General features: G+C 41.9%; 1 protein-coding gene across 2 annotated transcripts; it reads left to right on the top strand.

Moving 5' to 3' along the window:
* The first annotated feature begins 3530 nt into the window (after window positions 1–3530).
* Sfpq (splicing factor proline and glutamine rich) lies at window positions 3531–19415 on the top strand. Of its 2 annotated transcripts, none has more exons than XM_050156675.1 (12): window positions 3531–4447; window positions 5088–5276; window positions 5591–5892; window positions 5993–6088; window positions 7485–7681; window positions 7785–7869; window positions 8223–8340; window positions 9060–9108; window positions 9188–9309; window positions 17812–17855; window positions 18872–18958; window positions 19328–19415. In XM_050156675.1, the coding sequence occupies exons 1-10, from the start codon at window positions 3638–3640 to the stop codon at window positions 17833–17835; spliced, it is 1992 nt and encodes a 663-aa protein (XP_050012632.1). In that variant the 5' UTR covers window positions 3531–3637; the 3' UTR covers window positions 17836–17855; window positions 18872–18958; window positions 19328–19415. The 2 variants fall into 2 exon arrangements, with proteins under 2 accessions (XP_050012632.1, XP_050012625.1); XM_050156668.1 differs by having other exon boundaries at window positions 11574–17855.
* Window positions 19416–24249: the final 4834 nt, after the last annotated feature.

The following is a 24249-nucleotide window of genomic DNA, read 5'->3' as shown; positions in this document are numbered from 1 at the left end:
GGCCTTCGCACCCCCACTTGATGTTTTGCACTCTTGTGGTTGCTTGTTCCAAAAACAAGAGCAAAAACAAGAACAAAACAATCTTGTTTTCAGCAATCTTTCTAAAGATGTTTACCCCTACGCTGATGAGCTTCTTGCTTTTGCTGGCTAGGCCTCCCATGCTGACGACTATATATACTGTGTGAGAAAGTGGAATAAAGGCTTTGTCTGCAGAACCTGAAGTTGTGTTGTGTGTTAATCCCGACGTCCCTCGCTCAGAACAATACAGTTGCCGTGCTGGTGCGGCAGGACCTATTAACAGAAATGCATCAATATCCAGCAGGGGGTAATGATGTTGAAAGAAGCTGGGTCTAGTCTGTCTTCCAACTGCTTTGTATCTCTCGTTCTGCAGGTCATCCAGCCTTGAATGCAATTTGTACAGAGGATGACCTTAAACTTCAGCTCTTCCTGCATCCACTTTCATACCTGGCAACGCAGATATGTGCCACCATGCTGGTTTTTATGTAGTGTTGGGGACTTAACCACAAATGTTAGGTGAGACACTGAGCCACATTCCCAGTCCCAAATAAATATAATTTTTGCCCTCCCATAAATATTTAAAAATTATTATCAGGCCGGGCGGTGGTGGCGCATGCCTTTAATCCCAGCACTCGGGAGGCAGAGGCAGGTGGATCCCTGTGAGTTCGAGGCCAGCCTGGTCTACAAGAGCTAGTTCCAGGACAGGAACCAAAAGCTACAGAGAAACCCTGTCTCGAAAAAAAAAATTATTATCTTCATGCTAGGCATGGTGGCATATGCCACCTTGACACTCTTTTTAAGAGTCTTGTTACATCGGCCCTGGCTGGCCTAGATGGCTCAGGCTGTCCTTGAACTTGCAGTGATTCTCCTTAAATTCCTGGGTGTTAGGATTAAAGGTATTAACCGCCATTCCCATTTATTCCCTCAATTTGCTATTAAATCAGAAGACAAACATTCTTCTAAGAAGTTTCACAAAGTTCCTGTGATGTGCTGATTACACTTTTCAGACTCAACACCTTTTGTCATTCAGGCTAGAACACGTGGGTGACTTTAGAGAGCCCTGTGTTTGTGTTCATTATTTTGAACACAATTTGTAACTCTGACTGGCCAGGCCAGCTGTCCTCCGATCTCCGTGTGCATGGTGAGCACGCATATGCATACACACACACACACACACACACACACACACACACACACACCACAAACTGTAAAAGGACAAAACAAAGCAAAATTTAATGTGACAATTTAAGGATCTGTGGAAGCAGGGGAATTGGTGGAATCATTTTTATCAGGTTGTTTGCATACCGATGCTTATCAATACTGTCATATCCTATAAAATTTAGATTTTTGTTTTTGTGGAGCTGAGGATTGGACCTAGAGCCTCAAAGTATAAAAGGGCTGGCAAGCTAGGCAAGCACTAAAGAGTTTTGTTTTTAACTCTCCATAATTTTTTTTTTACTAGAGTCTCACTGTGTAGCTCTTGATGGTCTGGAACTCACTATGTAGAGCAGGCTGGTCTCCAGCTTATAGAGATCCACCTACCTTTGCCTCTTGAGTCTTATGATTATAGCATACCCAACATAATATATAATATTGTGACTTTTTTGTTTTTGTTTTTCAAGACAGGGTTTTCTCTGTGTAACAGTCCTGGTTGTCCTAGAACTAGCTCTTATAGACCTCAGGCTGGCCTCGAACTCACAGAGATCTGCCTGTCTCTGCTTTCTGAGTGCTGGGATTCAAGGCACGCGCCACCACTGCCCAGCATGTAACTTTTGTTTTTTGAAAGCGGGTCTCACTAAGTAGCTCTGGCTGTCTGGGAACGTGATGTGTTGTAGGGATAAGTCCCACCCCTTAGGGGGCGTGTTCGCCTCAGGCTAAAGTTTGCCTATAAATTTGGCTGGAGCGTGCGCCCAGCCCTCGCTTCTGCTTTCCTGGTCTCCACGGGAGCAGGAACGGTGGTTCTGTAAGTCTATTCCTCCGTTAAAGCTGTCTGTATTTTTTTTTTTTTTTTTTTTTTTTTTTTTTTTTNGGGTTTCTCTGTGGTTTTGGAGCCTGTCCTGGAACTAGCTCTTGTAGACCAGGCTGGTCTCGAACTCACAGAGATCCGCCTGCCTCTGCCTCCCGAGTGCTGGGATTAAAGGCGTGCGCCACCACCGCCCGGCAAGCTGTCTGTATTTTGACAATCTGTCTGCATTAGCTTACGCCGTTACAATGTGTAAATGATGCTGGCTATGTGCCTCCAGCTTTTACTGCCTAAATTTTGGAATTACAGAGTGTCATCCCAGCCAACTAATTGTTATTTTTGTGAGACAGTGTTTCTCTATGTAGTCCTCAATGTCCTGAAACTCTCTATGTAGACCAGGCTGGCCTCTTAACTCACATAAATATACTTTCCTCTGCCTCCCAAGTACTGGGATTAAAGTCATGTGCCACCATCCCTGGCTCTCACCCAACTAATTTTCAAAGTCACTTATCTGTTCATGAAATGTTAAATGGAGAGAATAAAAAGAAAAAAATCTCAATCAATCTGGTGGTTGCAAGCCTTTAGTCCCAGCACTTGGGAGACAGAGGGAGGCAGATTACTGACTTTAAGGCCAGCCAGCCTGGTCTACTGAGCCAGGACAGCCAAGGCTACATACAAAATTCTGTCTCGAAAAAACAAAACCAACAGAAAAACTTGTGCTCCTCTCTCACGATTTGTGTTTTAAAGTGATTACTGTATACACACATGTAGTAATATCTATCTCTTTCACCCCTCTGTAGGGATTAAACTGAGCCTTCTGCATGTCAAGAAAGCCATAACCACAAAGACTGTGTCCTAAGCTCTCTAACCCACTTTTCCTCTTTGACAAAGACTGTATTCGCTTAAACCTAATGGCAAATTTTATATAGTACTATAACAAACGTGTTCACATTTTTGTTTTTCTCTTTTCTTTTTTTTTTTTTGACGTTCCATGTGGCACAAGCTGTCTTCAAACTGAATGTAGGTGATAATGTAGAGATAAACGAACGCCTGATCATTCTGATTCCACCTCCCAAATGATGGGCTCACATGCCAAACCTGATAGCCTCCGATGGGGTTTTAATTAAATAAAATCTTTGTGGTTAAACTGTGAGATTTTTTTCTAACTTCATTGTCCCGGCACAAAGAAGAGTTAGATAGCAGGTGCTCAATTTATAACTTTGAACTAGTGAACAACTTCTTCTGAACAGGAATAGCGGACTGCTCAAAGAAGAATAAAAGAGCCGGGACATTTGATTTCACGGGGAAGTCGCGAGGCATGCCCATTCAAATTTCTTCCAACAAATCACAGAGGCGTATTCACAACTCCTTATCCCTTCATAGGTCAAATGGAAACCTTAGCCCCTCCCTTCCTCCCGCCTCTCTCGAGGGAGCCAATAGGGAGGATTAACGGGTCATCATCAACTACTGTACTTTCTATTGGCCGAGCGAACTGTCAATCTAGGGAAGGCGGGCCAAGCCGAACTGGCCTATTTAAGAAGAGGACAAAGGCGGCGCGCAGCTTGTGTCGTCCGCCATTTTGTGCGAAGCAAGGTGGCATCCACGTTCCCCGAGCGACTTCTCCGCTTCTGCCTCAACCGCCCCTTGACTGCAGCTATGTCTCGGGATCGGTTCCGGAGTCGCGGTGGCGGCGGCGGCTTTCACCGGCGTGGAGGAGGCGGTGGCCGCGGCGGCCTTCATGACTTCCGCTCACCGCCGCCCGGCATGGGCCTTAACCAGAACCGCGGCCCCATGGGCCCGGGCCCTGGCGGCCCGAAGCCACCGATCCCGCCTCCGCCTCCGCACCAGCAGCAGCAGCAGCCTCCGCCGCAGCAGCCCCCGCCGCAGCAACCCCCGCCGCACCAGCAGCCGCCGCCGCATCAGCCGCCCCATCAGCAGCCCCCGCCGCCGCCGCAGGACTCGTCCAAGCCCGTCGTCCCCCCAGGCCCCGGCGCTGCGCCCGGAGTGAGCCCTGCGCCGCCTCCCGCCGGCTCGGCCCCTCCCGCCAATCCCCCGGCCACCGGCGCCACGCCGGGCCCGGGGCCCGCCCCGACCCCTCCGCCCGCCGTCACATCCACTGCCCCCGGACCGCCTCCGCCATCGACGCCGACCAGCGGAGTGGCGACCACCCCGCCACAGACCGGCGGCCCTCCGCCTCCACCCGCCGCTGGCGCCGGGCCCGGGCCTAAGCAAGGCCCAGGCCCGGGCCCAGGCGGCCCGAAAGGCGGCAAGATGCCTGGTGGGCCTAAGCCCGGAGGTGGCCCGGGCATGGGCGCTCCCGGTGGCCACCCGAAGCCACCTCACCGGGGTGGCGGGGAGCCCCGCGGGGGCCGCCAGCACCACCCGCCCTACCACCAGCAGCACCACCAGGGGCCCCCTCCCGGAGCGCCGGTAGCCCGCACAGAAGAAAAGATATCCGACTCAGAGGTGAGTAATTCCACGAGCGAGCGGTTCGTTCCCCTAAGATGGCGGCGCCTTCCTACCCTCGGCGTTTTTTTTTCCCCCCTCCACTACCCTCCCCCCGCCCGCGGCAGCCCCGGCCTCCATTTTGTTGCCTGCCGGAAGCGCGCCTGCGCACGCTCGCGAAGGCGGGGCTGAAGCCCGGCGAGGAAAGTAGTTTGCGTGGGGATTGGCTTCCAGCAGGAATGCAAGCTCCTCGCCTCGGGAGGGCAGCTGTTCGCTCAGCGGTGGGATGCTGGAAGCAGGCCGTCCCTTGGGAGCGTTCTAGTGGATTTCAGTGATGTTGGAGAGGACAGGGCAGTTGAGCGCAGTTCCCGTCTTCATTTTATTCTCTTAGATGTATTTGTTGACGTCAGCATTTCTTGTTGATTGGCTTTTGCTGGTAAAGGCGGGTGTCTTTAAAGCAGTTAGTATGATCACGGCTTCTTTCTGATGGTAGAGTTGGAGATCCTGTTGGGTCCCCAAATATGGTAACAACCTGGCAGTGTTTGTTTGGAAAAAAAGAATCGTTACGAATGGGTGATATGGCCTATTTGGGACAACCAGAATTGGTTTTGTTTGTTTCTGTTTTCTGCTTTGGTGTCTGAATTACAGTTTTCTTCATTAGGGATTTAAAGCCAATTTGTCTCTTTTGCGGAGGCCTGGAGAAAAAACTTACACACAACGCTGTCGTTTATTTGTGGGGAACCTACCTGCTGATATCACAGAGGATGAGTTCAAAAGACTGTTTGCTAAATACGGAGAACCCGGAGAAGTTTTTATCAACAAAGGCAAAGGGTTCGGGTTCATTAAACTTGTGAGTGTTTTTGGTTTGTTTTTTACATACGTACTAGAAAGAAGTGTCATAGTTCCTTTTTACTTCTGTAAACTCTTGAAGGCTTGGTATTAAATGTAAAGAATTAATTGGCCTTTAAGTTTTTCACCGTCGATACAGATCAGTATAGTGTGTATTGGGAAAAAAGAAGCAAAGACAGACCTTTGGCCCTGGATGCTGGGAGGGGCTGCCAGAAGACTCAACTTCAGTTGAGTTTTGGAAATAGGAAGGGTATTTATACATTCATTGGACATTGCTAGGTTTGGAACGGTTTACAATGTTTCTGATATTTACAGGAATCTAGAGCCTTGGCTGAAATCGCCAAAGCTGAACTTGATGATACTCCCATGAGAGGTAGACAGCTTCGGGTTCGCTTTGCCACACACGCTGCAGCCCTTTCTGTTCGGAATCTTTCACCCTATGTTTCTAATGAACTGTTGGAAGAAGCCTTTAGCCAGTTTGGTCCTATTGAAAGGGCTGTTGTAATTGTGGATGATCGCGGAAGATCTACAGGGAAAGGGATTGTTGAATTTGCTTCAAAGCCAGCAGCAAGAAAAGCATTTGAAAGATGCAGTGAAGGTGTTTTCCTACTGACAACGTAAGTTGTCTTTTGCTTATGAGATTTTTTTTTTTTTATCAATTTGGGGGATAGTTAAAGTTGAAAGGAAGTTAAGGTGAGGAATCATTTCTGTTACTAGGACTCCTCGTCCAGTCATTGTGGAACCTCTTGAACAGTTAGATGATGAAGATGGTCTTCCTGAAAAACTGGCCCAGAAGAATCCAATGTATCAAAAGTAAGACTAAGCTTTTTGGTACTCAAAGTCTCCCAAGTGCTGGGATTATAGGTGTGAGCCATTAAGCCAAGTTTTAGGAATATTTTTTTACAATGTTGCTTGAGTATGCTTTATACAGATTTCTGGCTTAGACAGATTGGGGGGAGGTTGGGGTGGAGTAGCTTTGGGTTTTTGGAATCAAGGTTTCTCTGTAGCCTTGACTGTACAAAGACCAGGCTGGCCTCAAACCCAGGAATCCACCTGTCAGCATTCTAGAATGCTGGGATTAAAAGTCTGTGCCAAGACAGGCAGAACTTGAAGTTGTTGGGTTATTTTTAAGTACGTTCACATATGACCCAGACAAATGCTTAAAATGCATAAGATCTGCTTGGTGTTGGTGGGAAAATTAGCCTGGATGATAGAAAATGGGGAAAGTGGTGCTTTTTCCTACTCTGTCTTTTAATTTTTTTTAAATTTAGACTTAGGACCTCCCTGTAGACCAAACTGGCCTAGAACTCATACATCATCATGCCTTTATCCTATGTCATAACTTACTCCTTGATTCAATACAATTTAGATAAATAATTCATGGTTGCATTTATATCTGTCTAGGAGGCAAGTTCCAGGCCAGCCAGGGCCAGTGAGACTTGTCTCAAAAAGTTGGAGATTAAAGCAAAGGGCTCAGGGGAGTGAAAGTGTTGACAGAAACCCTTTTTTAAGCAGTGCTTACAAAGTACAGTTTAGTTTTTTTGACACAAGGTTTCTCTAGCTTTGGAGCCTGTCATGGAACTAGCTAGCTCTTGTAGACCAGACTGGCCTCGAACTCAGAGATCCATCTGCCTCCTGAGTGCTGAGATTAAAGGTGTGCGCACCACCATGTATGTCTGTGCACCTTGTGTGCCTGGTTTCCAAGGAGACAAGAAGAGGGTCTCATAGCTTTGTGGATGCTAGGAAGCAAACATGATGGGTCCCTTGGAGCAAGAGCTGTGCTTTTTACTGCAGAGCCATCTTTCCAGCCCTTTTAACCATAGCATTCTGATATAAGTTGTGTTTCTTAACATAGTTGAGCAGAGTTGCAAGTTGGGGATCTTAACAATACAATAATATAGGGAAAGGATCCTGTGTTGTGTTTCTTTGTCCTTGGTACTGGGGATCAAGTCCAAGGCATTGTACATTATGTTCCATGCTTATACAAGTGCTTTACTGCTGGGCCTATATGCTTACAGGTACTTAAGTTTTTTCAAGTCAGGGTTTCTCTGTACTTCTGGCTCTCCTGGAACTCAGATCTGCTTGTCTCTGTCTCCCCAAGTGCTGGGATTATATAAAGGTCTAGTTTAACGTTTTGGATTTTTTTTTTTAAGGAAGTCAGGTAATATTACATTCTCAAATTGGCTTTATATAAACTTTGCTTTGTCAGGGAGAGAGAAACACCTCCTCGTTTTGCTCAGCATGGCACATTTGAGTATGAATATTCTCAACGATGGAAGTCCTTAGATGAAATGGAAAAACAGCAAAGGGAACAAGTTGAGAAAAACATGAAAGATGCAAAAGATAAATTGGAAAGTGAAATGGAAGATGCTTACCATGAGCATCAAGCAAATCTTTTGCGCCAAGGTAAAAAAGCCTCAGAATTTTACTGGTAAGGATCAGTTGACATTTTTGATATGGCCAGAGCCTCACTAACATGAATCTAAAAATATTAATTCCCAATGCTTAGATTTGATGAGACGCCAGGAAGAATTGAGGCGCATGGAAGAACTTCACAGTCAAGAAATGCAGAAACGTAAAGAAATGCAGTTGAGGTATAGTGTTAAATTTAGTCTTCACTTCTACCTTGTAGACAAAATGTACTAAGTGCACGTGTGCATTAGGAAAGCTTATTCTTTCAGAATGCTGCTGTTTGTAGATAGTTATGTCATATAGACTTTGAAACTTATATTTAACCTACACTTTGTAAAATTCTAATACAAACCACCACTAACTCTTTTTGAAAGAAGTCATTGCCTCATGGTACTAGCTTGAGATCCCTTTCCCTCTCTGCCTTTGCTTTCGAGCACTCTGTTTTAAAGGCATGGGTCACCATACCTTGCTAGCCTCTTAAGTATAAATTGTAAAGGTAAAGATGAAACTTCATGCACCTGAAAAACATTTGTAGGCAAGAGGAGGAACGGCGTAGAAGAGAGGAAGAGATGATGATACGCCAAAGAGAGATGGAAGAGCAAATGAGACGCCAACGAGAAGAAAGTTACAGCAGGATGGGCTACATGGACCCAGTAAGTTTTGTGTTGTAGCCTAATTGGAGCTGTCTTGTGAAGCCTAGCCTGTAGATACTGAAGAGCATAAAAAAAAAAACTCCTTGTAAATGTATCTCTTGATGGAGCTGTCTTGTATTGTGTGGTATTAGATCACATTTCATGTAATTTTGTTTGCTTGGGGTTTTTGTAGTTAATTTTTTTCTTTGTGTAACAGCTTTGACTAACTTACAGAGGTCCACCTGCCTTGACTCCCCAGTGCTGAGATTAAAAGCATGCACCACAACTACCCAACTCCCTGGAGGGTTTTTTTTTTTTTTTAAAGATTTATTTATTTATTATGTATACAGTATTCTCTTCTGTCTACAGGCCAGAAGAGGGCACCAGATCTCATTACAGATGGTTGTAAGCCACCATGTGGTTGCTGGGAATTGAACTCAGGCAGTGCTCTTAACCACTGAGCCATCTCTCCAGCCCCGCCCTCTCCTTTGTTTTGATAGTCTAACCAGTTTTCATGACACTTGCATACCACAATCAAATAGAAAAACACGCTTTTTTTTGAGGCATGGTCTTGCTATGTAGCTGTGGCTGGCCTGAAATTCTCTATCCTAGGTTGGTGTCAAATGGTGATCTACCTGACTCTGTCTTCTAAGTGTTGGAGTTTGTGACTCCCAAGCCCACATAAATTTCTTGTGATGTAGGTTTCACATATAAGTAAGAGTTATTTTTTTCCCCCTCAGAGAGAAAGAGACATGAGAATGGGTGGTGGTGGAACAATGAACATGGGAGGTAAGTGAGAGAACCAAATTAAGGGCATAACCCTGAGCAACAGTATTCTGTTGGTATAACCACTGTTTTTGTTTCCTAGATCCCTATGGTTCAGGAGGCCAGAAATTTCCACCTCTAGGTGGTGGTGGTGGCATAGGTTATGAAGCTAATCCTGGAGTTCCACCAGCAACCATGAGTGGTTCCATGATGGGAAGCGACATGGTAATGTATCCTGTGGGATATAGTACAAAGGAAATTTTTAATTTCATGACTTAAGTGTTTGTTTTTCCTCTCCCTTTTCTCTCTTTTTAAGTAGCTGACTGGACTTTTAGTTCCCCCACCTTGTAACTGTATACAATACTGAGGACTACTTTGGCAATGTAGAACTATGTGTATGGTAACCGAAACAGATCTGGTTGCCAACAAGGAGTCAATGCTGTTGTATGTGGAGTTATCTTTGGCAATAAGTAGATAGGTGTTTTCCATTTTATTGTCTGTGCACTATTGAACCTTTAGTGCATGGCAAATCCAAATTTTACATGCTAGATAAGGTTTTTCTTTGTCCAAGTGAGAGAAATGGCACAGTGCCATTCTTCAAGCTGGTATTTGCCATAAGTAGGAATCAGTCAAAATCTCAAGGCTTGTATGGCCTTAAGCATGTTAGAGTGATAGGTAGGACTTTGGCCTATAATTGGTGTGGTTTCTATTTCTAGCCCATGAAAAAGAACTTGTCTAGTGTTTTGACTCGTCGTATCCCATCTGTTGGGTTTCTCTGTAGGTAACATCTAAAAGAAACTGATGTTTTCTACTTTGCTACAGGGTAGCAAAAATCAACAGTAATTCAAGCATACTGATTGTGTGCATTCGTCCCTTGATGCAATCTTGATTTCTCTATTGAGATAGCCTGTCAGGTGCTTTATTTACAACAGCAAAGTGAATTCTGGTGTGAGTGGCTATACTGTAGAGTACTACTTAGGGAACTGGATTTTGGTGGGAATAAATTTTTGCAACTAAATTGAATCTAAGTAATTCACCGGTAGGCTTTTGTCACAAAGGAGCTTCATTTCATAGCTCAGGACTTATTTTCTATGTAGGTTTTAGTGTGAGGCCTCATTTAAAACATTTTAAATTAGCTTTATAAATGGTTGGATATAGTGCTGTTAGGTTTAATCAAATATAATTAACATTTTGGCCTTTCTAGAAGGCACAGGTGTATATATCAAATTTGTTGACTAGTTTGACATGTAAGTTCTGTCTAGAAAGAGGTTTATACATTTAACAACTATGAGTTCTTAGCTATTGTAATATAACTCTGAAGCCTCAATTTTTCTTTTTAGATCTTTTATAGAAGCCATACAGTTTTGAAGATTTTTTTTTTCCCCAAAAGTAGCAGACCGAAAGTAGTTTGTTCAAGCAGTTCTGTAGTGTTTCGTTTTAAGTTGGTAGGAACAGTTAAAGCCTGGTGCATTCTTTATTTTTTATTTTCAGTAATGACCAGTAATTGGGTTATTTTGAGTAGAATTGTAATGGAATGCCTGTAGGATTCTCTTGTTAGGATATGTGGGTTTTATTTTACTTGTTTAAAGTGAAAGTCCCTAAAACTAGATGGAGTAGTGAAGTCAGTCACTCTGTTTTAATGCAGTCACCCTAGCTTGGTGATAGGTTTGGGAGATAACCTAAAACATGGAATCATAGCAAAGTGACAGTTCATTCCAAAACTAAGAAAAAGTTGGACTTTTGAATTGGTGGGCTGTATATTGTGTTTGTAACAATGCAGAAAAACATACTGTGCATGTCAGTGTCTGGTTTCTAGTGATGGCTCTGAAGTGTGATGTGCTGTGAGACTGTGGCAACATGAGTTTTTGATCAAGGTACTGTGCCGGTTAAGTAAAAAAAAAATCTATTAGGTGCTATTTTTGTGCTTTTTCTTTTGTAGTCTGGTAGCATTTTATTAAGCTTTATTTCAACCTTTTAAGATTTCTGCAGCTTAGCAGATGTGTCTTAAGATCTTGAAAAGCACAAGGTTTCTTACGCAGCACATGCCACTAACTGGTGAGTAGGTTCTTGTCACTTCGCTGAGTGAGTTGCTTTTGTCTGATTGGGCTTGTTAGGCTTGGAGATCAGTTTTTGTTCATACCTGGACAAGTGTTTTCAGCGGATTAATCTGATGTGAATTTCTTAGAACTCATTTTGGAATGGGTTTTCACATCTGCACTAATTCTTAAATTTTTTAGCACTACAGGGAAGATCTATTCTTTGAAACAGGTGTATGAGAATGGCTCAAGTGGGAACATACCACAAGGCATGTATTATCGTAAACTAATTTTCAAATTACCCTTTTTTCCTTTCTATGTTCCCGGTACCTGTGGATCGACTCATTGGTGATTGTATCGACGAACGTTGACTACGGAACCTTCTAAAATATTTACTTAACACACATGGACATCAACTACATTTAATGAACTGTTAATTTACTGTTCCAATAGCGTACTGAGCGCTTTGGGCAGGGAGGTGCGGGTCCTGTGGGTGGACAGGGTCCTAGAGGAATGGGTCCTGGAACTCCAGCAGGGTACGGTAGAGGGCGAGAAGAGTATGAAGGGCCAAACAAGAAACCCCGATTTTAGATATCTAGCCTTTCATTCCAGTTTGTTTTTGTCTTTTCTTGTTTAGATACCACTTTTAAATTCTTGCATTTTAGTAAGAAAGCTACCTTTTTATGGATGTTAGCAGTTTATTGACCTGATATTTGTAAATGGTCTGTTTGGGCAGGTAAAATTATGTAACGCAGTGTTTGCAACAGGAGAAAAAAAATTCTTTTTATTTACTTTTTTTTTTAAACTGTATAATGTTTCTCAAGTTAATGGCAGTGTACCTTGTGCCACTGAATTTCCAAAGTGTACCATTTTTTTTTTACTGTGCTTCGAATAAATAGAAAAATAGTTATAATATTGATCTTCAACTTTGCCATTCATGCTTCTATGCACATTTAGGCTAGGTATTCCACTTGAAAAGCATGAGCGTGTCTAGGCCTTTGAGTGGCATATGCCATTTCTGGGAAATGTATCTGGAGGCTAAGTATTGCTTTCTGCAAATGGTGTTCTTCCCCCCTTGTTTTAAAAAGAAATGCATATTGAAGTAGTTAGGATTTCTTTGGCATTATAGGAAGCAAGCTGGTGCTAAGCATTTTTAAATGGTTATTTTAGAAAAGTTGAACTGTAAATCTTAATTCAGGAACATGTATTAAGATATGGAATGGGTATAAACTACTGGTAGTGAGAGAAAGGGGGTTTGGTTAAACGATCCCTTATGGCCCTATCTATGATCCTTTCCTTCAAAGCTTTTGAAAATGGAAAGATCATCTTGTTGCATTTCCCCTACTGTTTTGTTTAAACGAATAAATCCCAAGCCCTACAATTGGCTTGTATTGAACTTTTGCATTTGAATTAAAGATTGTTAAACATGAAGCCTTTCATGTATTACTTCAAGTGATTTAAAAGATTGGGATTTAGTCTGAAGAGTTAAGGGTTAGTTAACCATAAGGTAGGTTTAGCCTTATTTACTCTTTAACATACACCTCCTGTGCTACTTCTATTGAGCAACATCTGTAGTCTGAAAAAAATTACTGGTTCTCTTTTAAGAGCTAGTTGACAAGAAGTAGGACTGTCAATAACCATTCTAACTATGGAGTTGACCTGACCTGTTTTTATATCATTCTTTTTAATGTAGTACTAAACTTGGAGAGAGCTGCTCAGGCTACATAGTATACTCTTTCCTCCCACTGTAAGCTTGGGGGTGTTTCTATGATGTTAGTTGATTGTCAACTTCATTGAATTTCTCATTAGAACAAGAGACTTTCTGACTTGATAATAATAAAGTAGATTGTTTACTGTTGTCTTTGAGTATAATGGGAGCTTGATTTTCTTCCCAGTGTAAATATGTTAAGAGGAAAATCTTCTAACAGTATGTAAAGGAATTGAATGGCTTGGCTCTGTTGTTAGTTACATTTCCATTCAACTCTATACATTATAGAACTTTCACTATGAAATGTCTTCATCCTTTTCACCTCTATCCTTGGTGCTAATTGGCAAAAGAAACTAAATCACTTGCTGAGGTTGAGTATTGTGCTTGAGTACAAAAGGAGACCTATTGTGAAAATAATTGAGTACTTCATGAATAGGAAATTACCGTAATTTTTAAAAGTTAACACTAGTGGATGATTATAAGCATGCCACCAAGTGGTTTTATGATTGACAGGTATATGGTGTATTAAGAGAGAAAATCTCCTTAAGAAATACATTCATTTTTCTTCACCAGTACACTTGGAAATAGGTAGTTCCATCATAATTTTAGCACTCGGAAGTTTTTGGCCCAAGTGAAGTTAACAATTGATGGTACATAAAGGTTTTCTGTACGGAAGAAACAAAGGTCTGGATTTGAAAGGAGGTCATTTAGTTGAATTGTATAGTAGGGACCATAATAATGAGAAAATTGAGGGGTGTTCATGGGACACCCATAGAGGGTGAATTTGAATGTATGTGGGTGGGGGCTGGAGGGGAATGGGAAAATCTGCCTATAAAATTAATGTTTCAGTTTATTTTTCAGATTACATGCCTTTCTTTATAAGGGATGCTGGCACAGACCCCTAAAATAAGCTTTTGGTAGTAGTATACCTTTGAAGAGTGGTGAAGGCTGCGTAAAGGATAATTTCCTGAGGTTGTGGCTTTGATAGCCTTTATTGTGGGCTGTAGAGTTGCTAAACCGTGTTTAGCAGATAAGGTTGCATAGTGTCAACCAACATTGACTTTGATCAGTGTACCAAGGGTTTGTAAACTACTGAGACTTACAACAAGTCTTACATGTGATGGTTTTAGCCTAAGAGTGAATTTAAATCAACTGGAGCAGTTGAACCAAAAGCTAAAAATGAAACTTAGGGTGGGAGGGGGAGATATAATAGGATGTATTTTAGACATTTTCTCTTGGAAGAAATCACTTGCACCTATTTCTTCCTTAACTTCCTCAAAATTATGTTTGTAGGATACAATCAAAAAATTTTTCTCCTTTTAAAAAAGTCATTCTCAGCAGAGAGGTGGTGGCGCATGCCTTTAATCTGAGTATTCGGGAGGCAGAGGCAGGTGGATCTATGAGTTTGAGGCCAACCTGGCCTACAAGAGCTAATTCCAGCAAAACTAAGACTACAGAGAAGCCCTGTTTCAACCCCCCCTCCCCCAAAAAAAGGTTTTAATCTCTAAGACAGTAATATATTTGATAGGCATGCTATAAGCTGGACCCATTGCCATACATACATTATGTGGTGAGAGCATATTCTCTTGTCCTTAGGACAGTAAGTTCCTAAGTACATTAAAACCCACCACTCTTTATGTGTGTTGTACCACTAATACAAACAGATAATCTGGGGAATCTGTAGTGATAAACCTGTGAAGTTCTTACAAGTGGCATAGCATGGCAGATAAAAAATTTAGGTATTTGGCTTGGGCAAGCCACAAAGTTGTGGCGGAATGTTTTGTGGTGTTCTTGGACTGCAATTGTGCACTATTAAAGTAGTGGCCTGCTACATAACTGCGTTTAGCCAGCATTTCTGCAGTGCGTAACTGTGAGGAACGTAGTACCGCAAATGGCAATGGACATTAGGACCCGGATGTAGTATTCCTGCTTGCTCCAAGATTCTCATTGCCGACTGCATACAGGTAGGTAACAAGCAATATAATCTAACTTGGTGACTTGCTATGTGCTTTTATTCAGTGGGCATTCTGACATCACACTTCTGACAGTGAAATTACAGTGCAGCACCTGATACTTGTATGATAAGCTAGGTTAATTCAAAATCGGTGTGGGCTTAGATCTGTAATTTGTTAGGAAGAATTCAGTGTTTGAGATCTCAGAAAAAAATGCAAACTTGAATCTGGTGTGTCTTGAAGTTTTGTGTATTTCTTTAGTTACATTGTAACTGAAGATAAAATGGAACACATCTGGTGGTGGGGGAGGGAAACAAACCATACTTGACCTGGGGTGCATAGCACCTTGGAGAAGACTTGTAGTATGTGACAATTAGTCTCCTTAGTAGCAAAACTTGGTCTCCCATTGGTCAGCAGTGTCTAATTCCATGATGCAATCTTGGTAATTTGTTTTGCAAGTTGAATAAGACTAAATGACACAGGGTCGAGGGGTGGGTTTTTTTTCTGGGTTTTATTTTTTGTTTCTTTTTGTAATGTGATCAAATTTTTCCAGATACGGGCTTCATGGGAACACTTACTAACATGGGCTTAGATGGGAATCTTATGAGCAGTTAAAGTTATATGGCTTGTCAAAGTATGTTTATACTCTAAACTTGGGGGAAAGTAGTGTGAAACTCTGGCTTTCCTACAGTTGAAAACATTGGGAATTGCTCCCCACAATAAGACTTCGTCGTATTCTGTAGAGTGAGTGCATTGTTCAGAGTAGCTCTTTGAACTTCGTGCCCTAGTTTTAGGGATGTGATTGATTCCAATCCAAAACGTTTAATAATAATCCCAGGAATACATAAGTCTTCAAAGCATTTTCCTTTGTTGCTTAGGACTTGAGCTTTCTATCCACTGTTGTTCTAGACCCTAATCAGTTTAAACTTTGGTGTTTAGTAGGTAGCGTGCATGAGAAAACAGCTTCCACTCATAATGCTTCCTACCCTATAACTGGAAATTTGGTTCCTTTTGCATATGTGCCGCTGAATACGTCAGGACTGTGAGAATTTTCTTTCACTGTATCAAGAAAAATGGCTTGCTTTTGGTCAGGCAAGTCAGATGGTGGGGCAGATTTGTATTTACTCCAAGCAAACAACTTGTGATTACTGATAGATGAAAACAATGGTGACTTAGTTCCTTATAGAATACAAACCTACAGTGTGACTTGAGTATCACTCTCCTGCCTGGAACCCTGATGGGGGTATTGCAGTGTCATAGTCTGTTAAATCGGTAGCACAAGCTTGCTACCGTGGCTCAGTTTGCGATTTTCAATGTTAACAACAAGAGCTCAGGTTTATTCTGAACAGTAACAACTTGTAGAGAATATACTTGATACAATATGGACTTAGGGAATTTGGGGTGGGTGCTTTTTTTCCCCCCTATTGGTCTGCTTTTTAAGATTAGGCTTTTGTACTTCAGAATGAGAAACCATTAACTTAAGTAGATTCTGGCTAGTTTAATTTGTATGTAGGTGTAAATTGTGAATCTTACAGTATATTGGGGTTTGAACCACTCAAAAAAAAACTGGGAATTAAATGGGTTTCAGTAATACTATATACTGAGGTGCTTGCATTGTGTTTCATAACCTTGTTGCAACCAAAATACTTTTTTTTAAATGAAAACCTAGGTTCAGAGGTGTGATGCCAGAATGTATTATCATACTGTTAGGCCCTTGGAGCAGATCCCCGTGCTTTCTGAAAGATGAAAGAGATACAATGGGTGCTCTTGATAAAAGGCTGCTTGCAGCCTACCAGCAATGCATACTCTCACTCGCCCTAATGAAGAGATGCCTGTGATTAGTTTTGGACTTTAATGGGGGTGCATGTCTCCTATTGTTAATCATTGTCAGCTGCAGTGACATGATCCACAGTCCTGCATTTACTGCTGCCTTTGTGTTAATGATTTTGGATAGGTTTTAGAGCTCTGGGGTGTTTGTTCTGGGCCTTTTCTTGGTTTTGGCTTTAGCTGATAATGTAGTGCTGTCTAGCTAGTGCAGTTCTCAAATGGCTCCCTACTAGGGAGAGAATCCAGAGGATTTAACTGCTCCTTTATCATCTGTCATTGCTGCTAGATAATGATTGGCAATTTTTTAGATGCAAATGTGGAAATCTCAACAGCTATTGATAACCAACCATAAAAATAGTGTTTTGAACACCAGTGCTGGAGAAAAAATTGAAGATGAAAAGGGCCTGGACATAGAATAGGGATAATTGGAGAATGGGGAAAGAATGCAAAACGATATAGTATCCCTTATGGAGGGTCCATGTGCAACAGAACTATCCCATATACCTGTGGCAGTAGTGATACAGGCAGGAAGAAAAACCTGGAACTTGAATTTAAGGCTGAGCTTTCTGTTTCTTGTGTACCGTGCCAGGCCATTGACTTCTCCCTCAGAAAAACTTTCCTTGCTGTTCCAGTAAGGCATAGCTTCCTTGCCCTAATTTTAAAACACAGTGAGGACTTGGAGGACAAAGATTGAGGCAAATGCATAGGGATGCAGGGTAAAGAACTGCAGTGTTGTGTGCTGTGGGAAAGGGGCCAAAGCACTCCTGGAGGTTATTCTACCTAGGGATGAAAGCCATAGCAAATTGACTGGGGAAGCAGGGTGTGCTGTAGAGCTCATGGCTCAAGCTCACTTAGTAAGGTAGACGTTGTCACACACCTTCACATAAGGGATAGTATATTTTGGGTTGCAGTCAAACTTCATTGTGCTCAGACTGGTGGAAACGGAAATGAGGCTTTTGCATTTTAAAGAAGATATAGTCTTCATCCTAATTCTGTCATCTACTTAGTACTTACAGAAAGAATAATTTTAGACTCCCCCCATAAAGTTTCTTCCTTTTTTTTTTTTTTTTATAAGTGCTACAACTTATTCCAGTCTTTAATCTCTGGAATTTTGCTCTTTTAAGTTTGGAAGTTAACTAGCATTTTTCAAGCCTTTATCTTATACCCTTGTCTTCCATATTAACTTTTTCTTATTATTCTTTAGGTGAGAATGATTGATGTTGGCTGATTTTGGAGTCTTTACTTGAAGTAAGTATCCTTAGAAATGTGAGCTTTAGGATCTGAGTTAGAGCCTTGATGCTGAAAATTCTTTGGTTCTCAAAAATTTACCAAGATGTGTAAAAGTATAGGAATTTGGAGCACTTGGCTTGAGTGCAGCCTCATACCTGGCTTTGATTTGTAGGACCTCCATGGGACTACCCAAAACACACATTTAAAACAATTTTAAATTGGGCAGTAGTAGCCTACTCTTAATCCCGGTACTTGGGAGGAAGAGGCACCTAGATTTCTGAGTTCAAGGCCATCCTCTACTACAGAGCTAGTTCCAGTACAGCCAGGGCTTCCCAGAGAAACCAACCCTGTCTCAAAAGCCACAAAAAAGAACAATTTTTAAAATTCCTTCCAAACCCTCAAAATGCTGCATGCTTAAAACAAACATCACCAGTTACAAAGGAAGCTTGAATTCAGAGAGGAAATAAAGCTGTGCTTTCACACAGTGGTTGCAGGGTTCAGAGCTGCCTTGGTCTTTGCCTCATATATCTATGCTGTACATCTATATTGTGTGTTATATATTGTATTTATAATGAACGATTGTTCAGGGGCTGGGGAGGTGACTGGATTCTTTCTGAGGTTCAGTTCCCTACAAACACATGGAAGCTCACAACCATCTATGTTGAGATGTGGTGCCTTTTTCCGGCATTTAGACATCCTTACAGAACACTATATATACACATAAATTTTTTTTTTTTACACATAAAAAATTTAAAAAGAGAGCCAGGCGGTGGTGGCGCACGCCTTTAATCCCAGCACTCAGGAGGCAGAGGCAGGTGGATCTCTGTGAGTTCGAAGCCAGCCTGGTCTACAAGAGTTCCAGGACAGGCTCCAAAGCCACAGAGAAACCCTGTCTCAAAAAACCAAAAAAAAAAATTTTTTTCTTTGAAAAGAGAAGTGTTCAGTCTTTGCTCCCCAAAATTACTTTTTGTTAATACCAGTACAAAATACAAAGGCTAAAATTTATGGGATGTAATTTAAATCTTGTTTTATAGGTGGAATAAGATGTTTGTTCTCAAGAGACCACACAACATGGGCCAACCAAGAAGGAAATTCGTATGTTTAGCCTGAAAGACAGTAAGGTAAGTAAAATGGTGGTCAGATTTTGATATCCTTGTTTGTACTGGGATGGCATGGAGCTTGCTATGAAGTAAAACATGACCTTTCATTTAAATTTTTGGTCCTCCTATATCCAGAGAACTTGGATTATAGGAAGGTGTCACCAAACTTGGTGTGGTGCAAAGAATTAAGAGCTTCATGGAAACTGTTAGGAAGACCCTTGAACTACACACCTGACCTTGCAGTTTAAACTCTTTGCTACTACAAAACTTCCACCAATTCCTTGATTTTTAGCAGGGTTAGGAAAAAATTGGTTGATGTTAGACCTTAGTAAATTGTTATAAATTTTGATACTTTGTTCTTTTGGATTAATCATATTTTTTAATCGACAGGATCAAGTGAGAGCTGTATCAGAAAATGAATCAAGATGAAAGAGGAATGAACGTACTGACATTTAATAAAGATATTTTAAAATCTTGATTGTCTTTTGTTCAAGTAGGGCTGTTCTTTGAATTTGTCTGATTTTGTGCCTGAAGGTAGCAAAGATGAGTTTTCAAATTTGGTGTCCTACACATACATGATCAAACTGGGGCTTAGCAGGGTTACAAGAAGACCCAATGAAATCTTTCTCATTGGTGCTGGAAGAACCGGCTAGTTAGTTGGCTTAGCTAAAGCCTGAAACTTAGCAGATATTTTAGCTAGTCAGGTCTTACATGTGGGCAAAGAAAAGAGCTAGCTAGACTATATCCCTCAGAGAATTTCAAGAGATTAACAACCTAGAAAAGTGGGTCAGGCCAGGGAGAACTGGCTAGCAAAGCTCTTTGGCAATTTTTAGGAAAGTTGGCTAAATCTAATGTAAGAGGTCTTTTGTTTGTGCAGAAGACCTAGCTAGGTGCAGTTCCCAGCACACCTATATGAGGTGGTAGGTAACTCCCAGTTTCAAGAAGTCTAGATGTGGTTTTGTTATTCCTCACAGCAGGTCCTCTCATGTAGTATTGAGCATTGATAGATTAACATCTGTAAAATTGTCGCTGGGAAAGTCTTGGGAGGGGGGAGTGAGTATTTCCCAAGTATCCCTTACCCTAGACATGAGTCTTAACTATCACTTAATAGAAAGGGATGTGAATATTCTTGAACTTAAAAGCTAATAAAAACGTAAAATCAAAGCTGGGCAATGGTGGCGCACGCCTTTAATCCCAGCACACGGGAGGCAGGCAGATCTCTCTGAGTTCAAGGTTAGCCTGGTCTACAAGAGCTAGTTCCGCTCCAAAGCTACAGAGAGACCCTGTCGCGAAAAAAGAGCTAGTTCCAGGACAGGCTCCAAACCCTGTCTCGGGAAAAAAAAAAAACTAAAATCAGTCATTACAACATTGAGCATTAAATTAACAGTATGCTTATGAAAATGGCCAGTACAAGATGATTGGGCAGGAGCAAACTGAGTAATAAGAGAGGGCTAAACGGAAGTGAGAAGGAAAAGTTATATATTTCACTTAAGAATAGGTTTTTTTTTTTTAACTGGAAAAAGACTTTCTATTAAATAGAAGTTCCCCTCCATTTGCTCCTTCCAGATCTTCACCTGCCCTTTCTTATTAGAAAAGAAGCAACTAAAAAAAAAAAAAAATAGGTCCAGGTGGTGTTGGGTCCCCACATTCAGGAACAGGAGTATAGTTCAAGGCCAGCTTGGTCTACAGAGCAAGTTCCAGGACAGGCTTCAAGGCTACAGGGAAATTCCGTCTTGAAAAATAGAAATTGGTTGCTTAGAGGCAGGTGTAATCACTTAATTCAACCTGTTCTCTAACAATACCTTAATAGTCTCACTATTTAAATACCTTCCTAAAGCTAGGCAGCATGACAAGACCCTGTCATGTCATGAGTCTGAATTTGACTCAACCCCTGTGAAATGACCAGTGCAACTGTCAGTCCAGTGTTGATTCTTTTGGGTTAAAACATTACTGCCAAAACCATGGGGGATGAAGGTAGTTTTCACTTTGCTGTTTTACAGCACAGTCAAAGGAGGAGCCCTACTGTTCTCTAAGATTATGTCAGTGTTCTGTCTGCATGCATGCCTGCAGGACAGAAGAAGCTGCCAGATCTCATTACAGATTGTTTTTGACCTGCCATATGGTTGCTGGGAACTGACCAGGACTTCCAGAAAAACCTATAGTGTTCATAACTGCTGAGCCATCTCTCTGGTCCACCCCCTCCCCTAATTGCTTTTAGAGAGGATAAAAGCTGCAGCCCTAATATTTTATTATTATAAAGTTTTTATTGTATTATACACACTGGAAGAGAATATTCAAACTAACTGAGTCAAGGTCTATCAAACCAAGACTTTACCAATATGACTGGTCTGATTATGTTAGCCTGTTTGCTTTTGGGACTTCCTGTCTCTGACAAGCAACCACCTTAACTGGGAAACCATGGTCCTAGGTCCCACTCCCACCACCATTTAAAAAAAAAATTTTTTTTAAAGGTTTTTCGAGGGAGGGTGTCTCTGTAGCTTTGGATCCTGTCCTGGAATCCTGGTACTTGCTCTATAGACCTGACTCTTGACTCCTGAGTGGTGGGACGAAATGCATGGACCACTACTGCTCGACCATTTATTTTAAATAAGGCAAATATTTGTTTTCTTATTTTGGGTTTTTTTTGAGACAGGGTTTCTCTCTAGCTTTGGGGCAAGATTTATAGTAGCATTTAAAATGACAGTTTAACATCTGCCCTTTAAAATTAAAAATATTTGTTGTACATTAGTATGAAGTTACAGTTGTGAGATCCCGTGTGGGTGCTGGAAATTGAATCCAGGTCCTCTGGAAGAGCGGCCAGTGCTCAACCACCGAGCCATCTCTCTAGCTTCCATCTATCCCTCTCCCCTCTTTTTTTATTAATCCCCTTTTATAGATAATTGACTTTTTTTTTTCAAGACAGGATTTCTCTGTGTAACAGTCCTAGCTGCCCTGGAACTGGCTTTTCAGACCACCCCAGGCAGTCCTTGAACTCAGAGGTCCACCTGCTTCTGTCTCCCTAGTGCTGGGATTAAAGGTGTGCTGCTCTAAAGGGGCTTGAGAGACAATTCAGAGGTTAAGAGCACTGGCTGCTCTTCCAAAGGTCCTAATTAAGTTCAATTCCTAGAAACCAGATGGTGGTCCACAAGCATCTATGATGAAATCTGGTGCCCTCTTCTGCTGGGCAGGCATATATGCAAGCAGAATACTGTACATAATAAATACATCTTTTAAAAAAGGGTGCATCATCATTGTTCAGCTTTTTTTAAAAAGGTGGATCTATTTATGCTATTATGCATCATTCCTAAAGACACCTTATTTAACAAGGACCAAGAAACTTCCAAGACCAAGAAAAATAAAATTACTGTTGTACTGTTACGTAAGAAGTGATTTTTTTTTCTTCTTTTTTTTTTTCTTTTTGGTTTTTCAAGACAGGGTTTCTCTGTGGTTTTGGAGCCTGTCCTGGGACTAGCTCTTGTAGACCAGGCTGGTCTCGAACTCACAGAGATCCGCCTACCTCTGCCTCCCAAGTGCTGGGATTAAAGGCGTGCGCCACCACCGCCCGGCAAGAAGTGATTTCTTTTAGAGAAAATATTTCTTTTACAATTATTTAGAGAATGTGTGTGTGTGTGTGTAAGTGGGTTCTCTCCTTCAAGGGAATCAAACTCAGCCCTGAATACATATACATCAAACATAAGGAACTGCAGAGATGTGCTTTTCCGGAAGACCCTGTCCTATTCAGAGCACCCTCATGACTGCTGAGAGCCTTTGCCACTCCAATTCTAATGCCTGTGTCATGAGTCCCCCCCAGAGACCACCAGTTCGTATGCTGAAGCAAAGAGCCTTTCCTGCAAGCTTGAACTTGGCCCCTCCATTCGTTCCAACACAGTGGCTGGATCAGAATACTGAGCTCAGTTGTGGCAGGATTTTAAGTTGTAAAGGATGGGGTAGGGTCAGATGGGTTCAGATGGGGCTTGAACTCCTGATTGGGCAGGAGTGGGGCAAAAGGAGTCTTGTCAAACAGGGATTAGTGTTGGCATTGCAAGGAAATTGGCAAACTATACGTTATGTAAGCTATCTTTAATGTTCTGGAACATTGGTACTTGTTTGTCTCAATTCTGATTGGTCACTGGTTGGCAGTTGTTGTAAGTGTGAGGCCTAGTACCTGTTTTGCTAGCCTACAGCCTGTCATGGCTGCACTGATGTTATGTTAGGCCTCTTCTGACTTCTTCCTACTCCAGACATATTATGGAGCACAGACATAAAACACCCATATATACAAAAGAACCCTCCCCCCCTTTTTTTTAAACAGGGTTTCTCTGTGTAACAGCCCTAGCTGTCTTGGAACTCACCCAGCAGTCACACTAGTTAGACATATAAATTGGGCAGTGGTGGTGCACGTCTTTAATCCCAGCAATAGAGAGGAATATAAGACAGGAGGAAACACAAACTAGCTCTTTTTCAGCCTGAAGAATTCATTGAGGTAATAGCTCTCTAGTGGCTTGGCTGTTTTGCTTTTCTGATCTTCAGGTTGAACCCCAATATCTGTCTCTGGGTTTTTATTAACCATGCTACATTTGGCACCCAACATTTTGAGTATGAATTCATGAAAAATTCATTTGCCTGTGGCTTTTTAGCTATAGGCAGAGGCTGGAGCTGCATGTGGGGCTCCAGCGCTACAGGGCTAGGCTTTCTTTTCCTTTTTCCCCAAGACTGTGAGCGAGTTTGGGATTTTCCTATTGTAGCCTCTCTGAAACAGTCTCCAGCTGCCACTCAAACTCCAGAATCACGTGGTCTCCAAATGCCACAGGACTCATCTGGCCTAGACTGGCAGATGAGTTTGGCAAAGGCAGGCATTCTACTAATGAATGTAGGTCAACAAGGAATATTCATGGTTAATCCTGTGCCATTGGAAAACTCCATGAGTGACCTCTTTCAGGCCCCTATGCCAAATCTGGTTCAGTCTTTTCCTGCAATCATAGAGGGTACTCCTTCCCAGAGCAATTAAAGAACCTAATGCCAGCCCCTGTAAACAATTTCTTGAATCTATAGTTTAGCATTACATGGATGACATTTTGCTATCTGATTCAAGTGTAGATACTTTAGTAAGAATGTTTGGAAGAAGTAAAGAAAATTTTGCTTTGTTGGGAAATACACGTTGCTCCTGAAAAAAATACAGAGGAGAGTATTAATTATTTAGGTTATAAAATAGTTTACAGAGGCTGGAGAGATGGCTCAGTGGTTAAGAGCACTGTCTGCTCTTCCAGACGTCCTGAGTTCAATTCCCAGCAACCACATGGTGGCTCCAAACC

Source organism: Alexandromys fortis, unplaced genomic scaffold (genome assembly GCF_014885135.2).
Source record: "Alexandromys fortis isolate MF-2015 unplaced genomic scaffold, M_Fortis_MF-2015_v1.1 scaffold_26, whole genome shotgun sequence".
Lineage (NCBI taxonomy): Eukaryota > Metazoa > Chordata > Mammalia > Rodentia > Cricetidae > Alexandromys > Alexandromys fortis.
The sequence above is the reverse complement of the archived record's forward strand: the minus strand, read 5'-3'. Positions and strand labels throughout refer to the sequence as shown.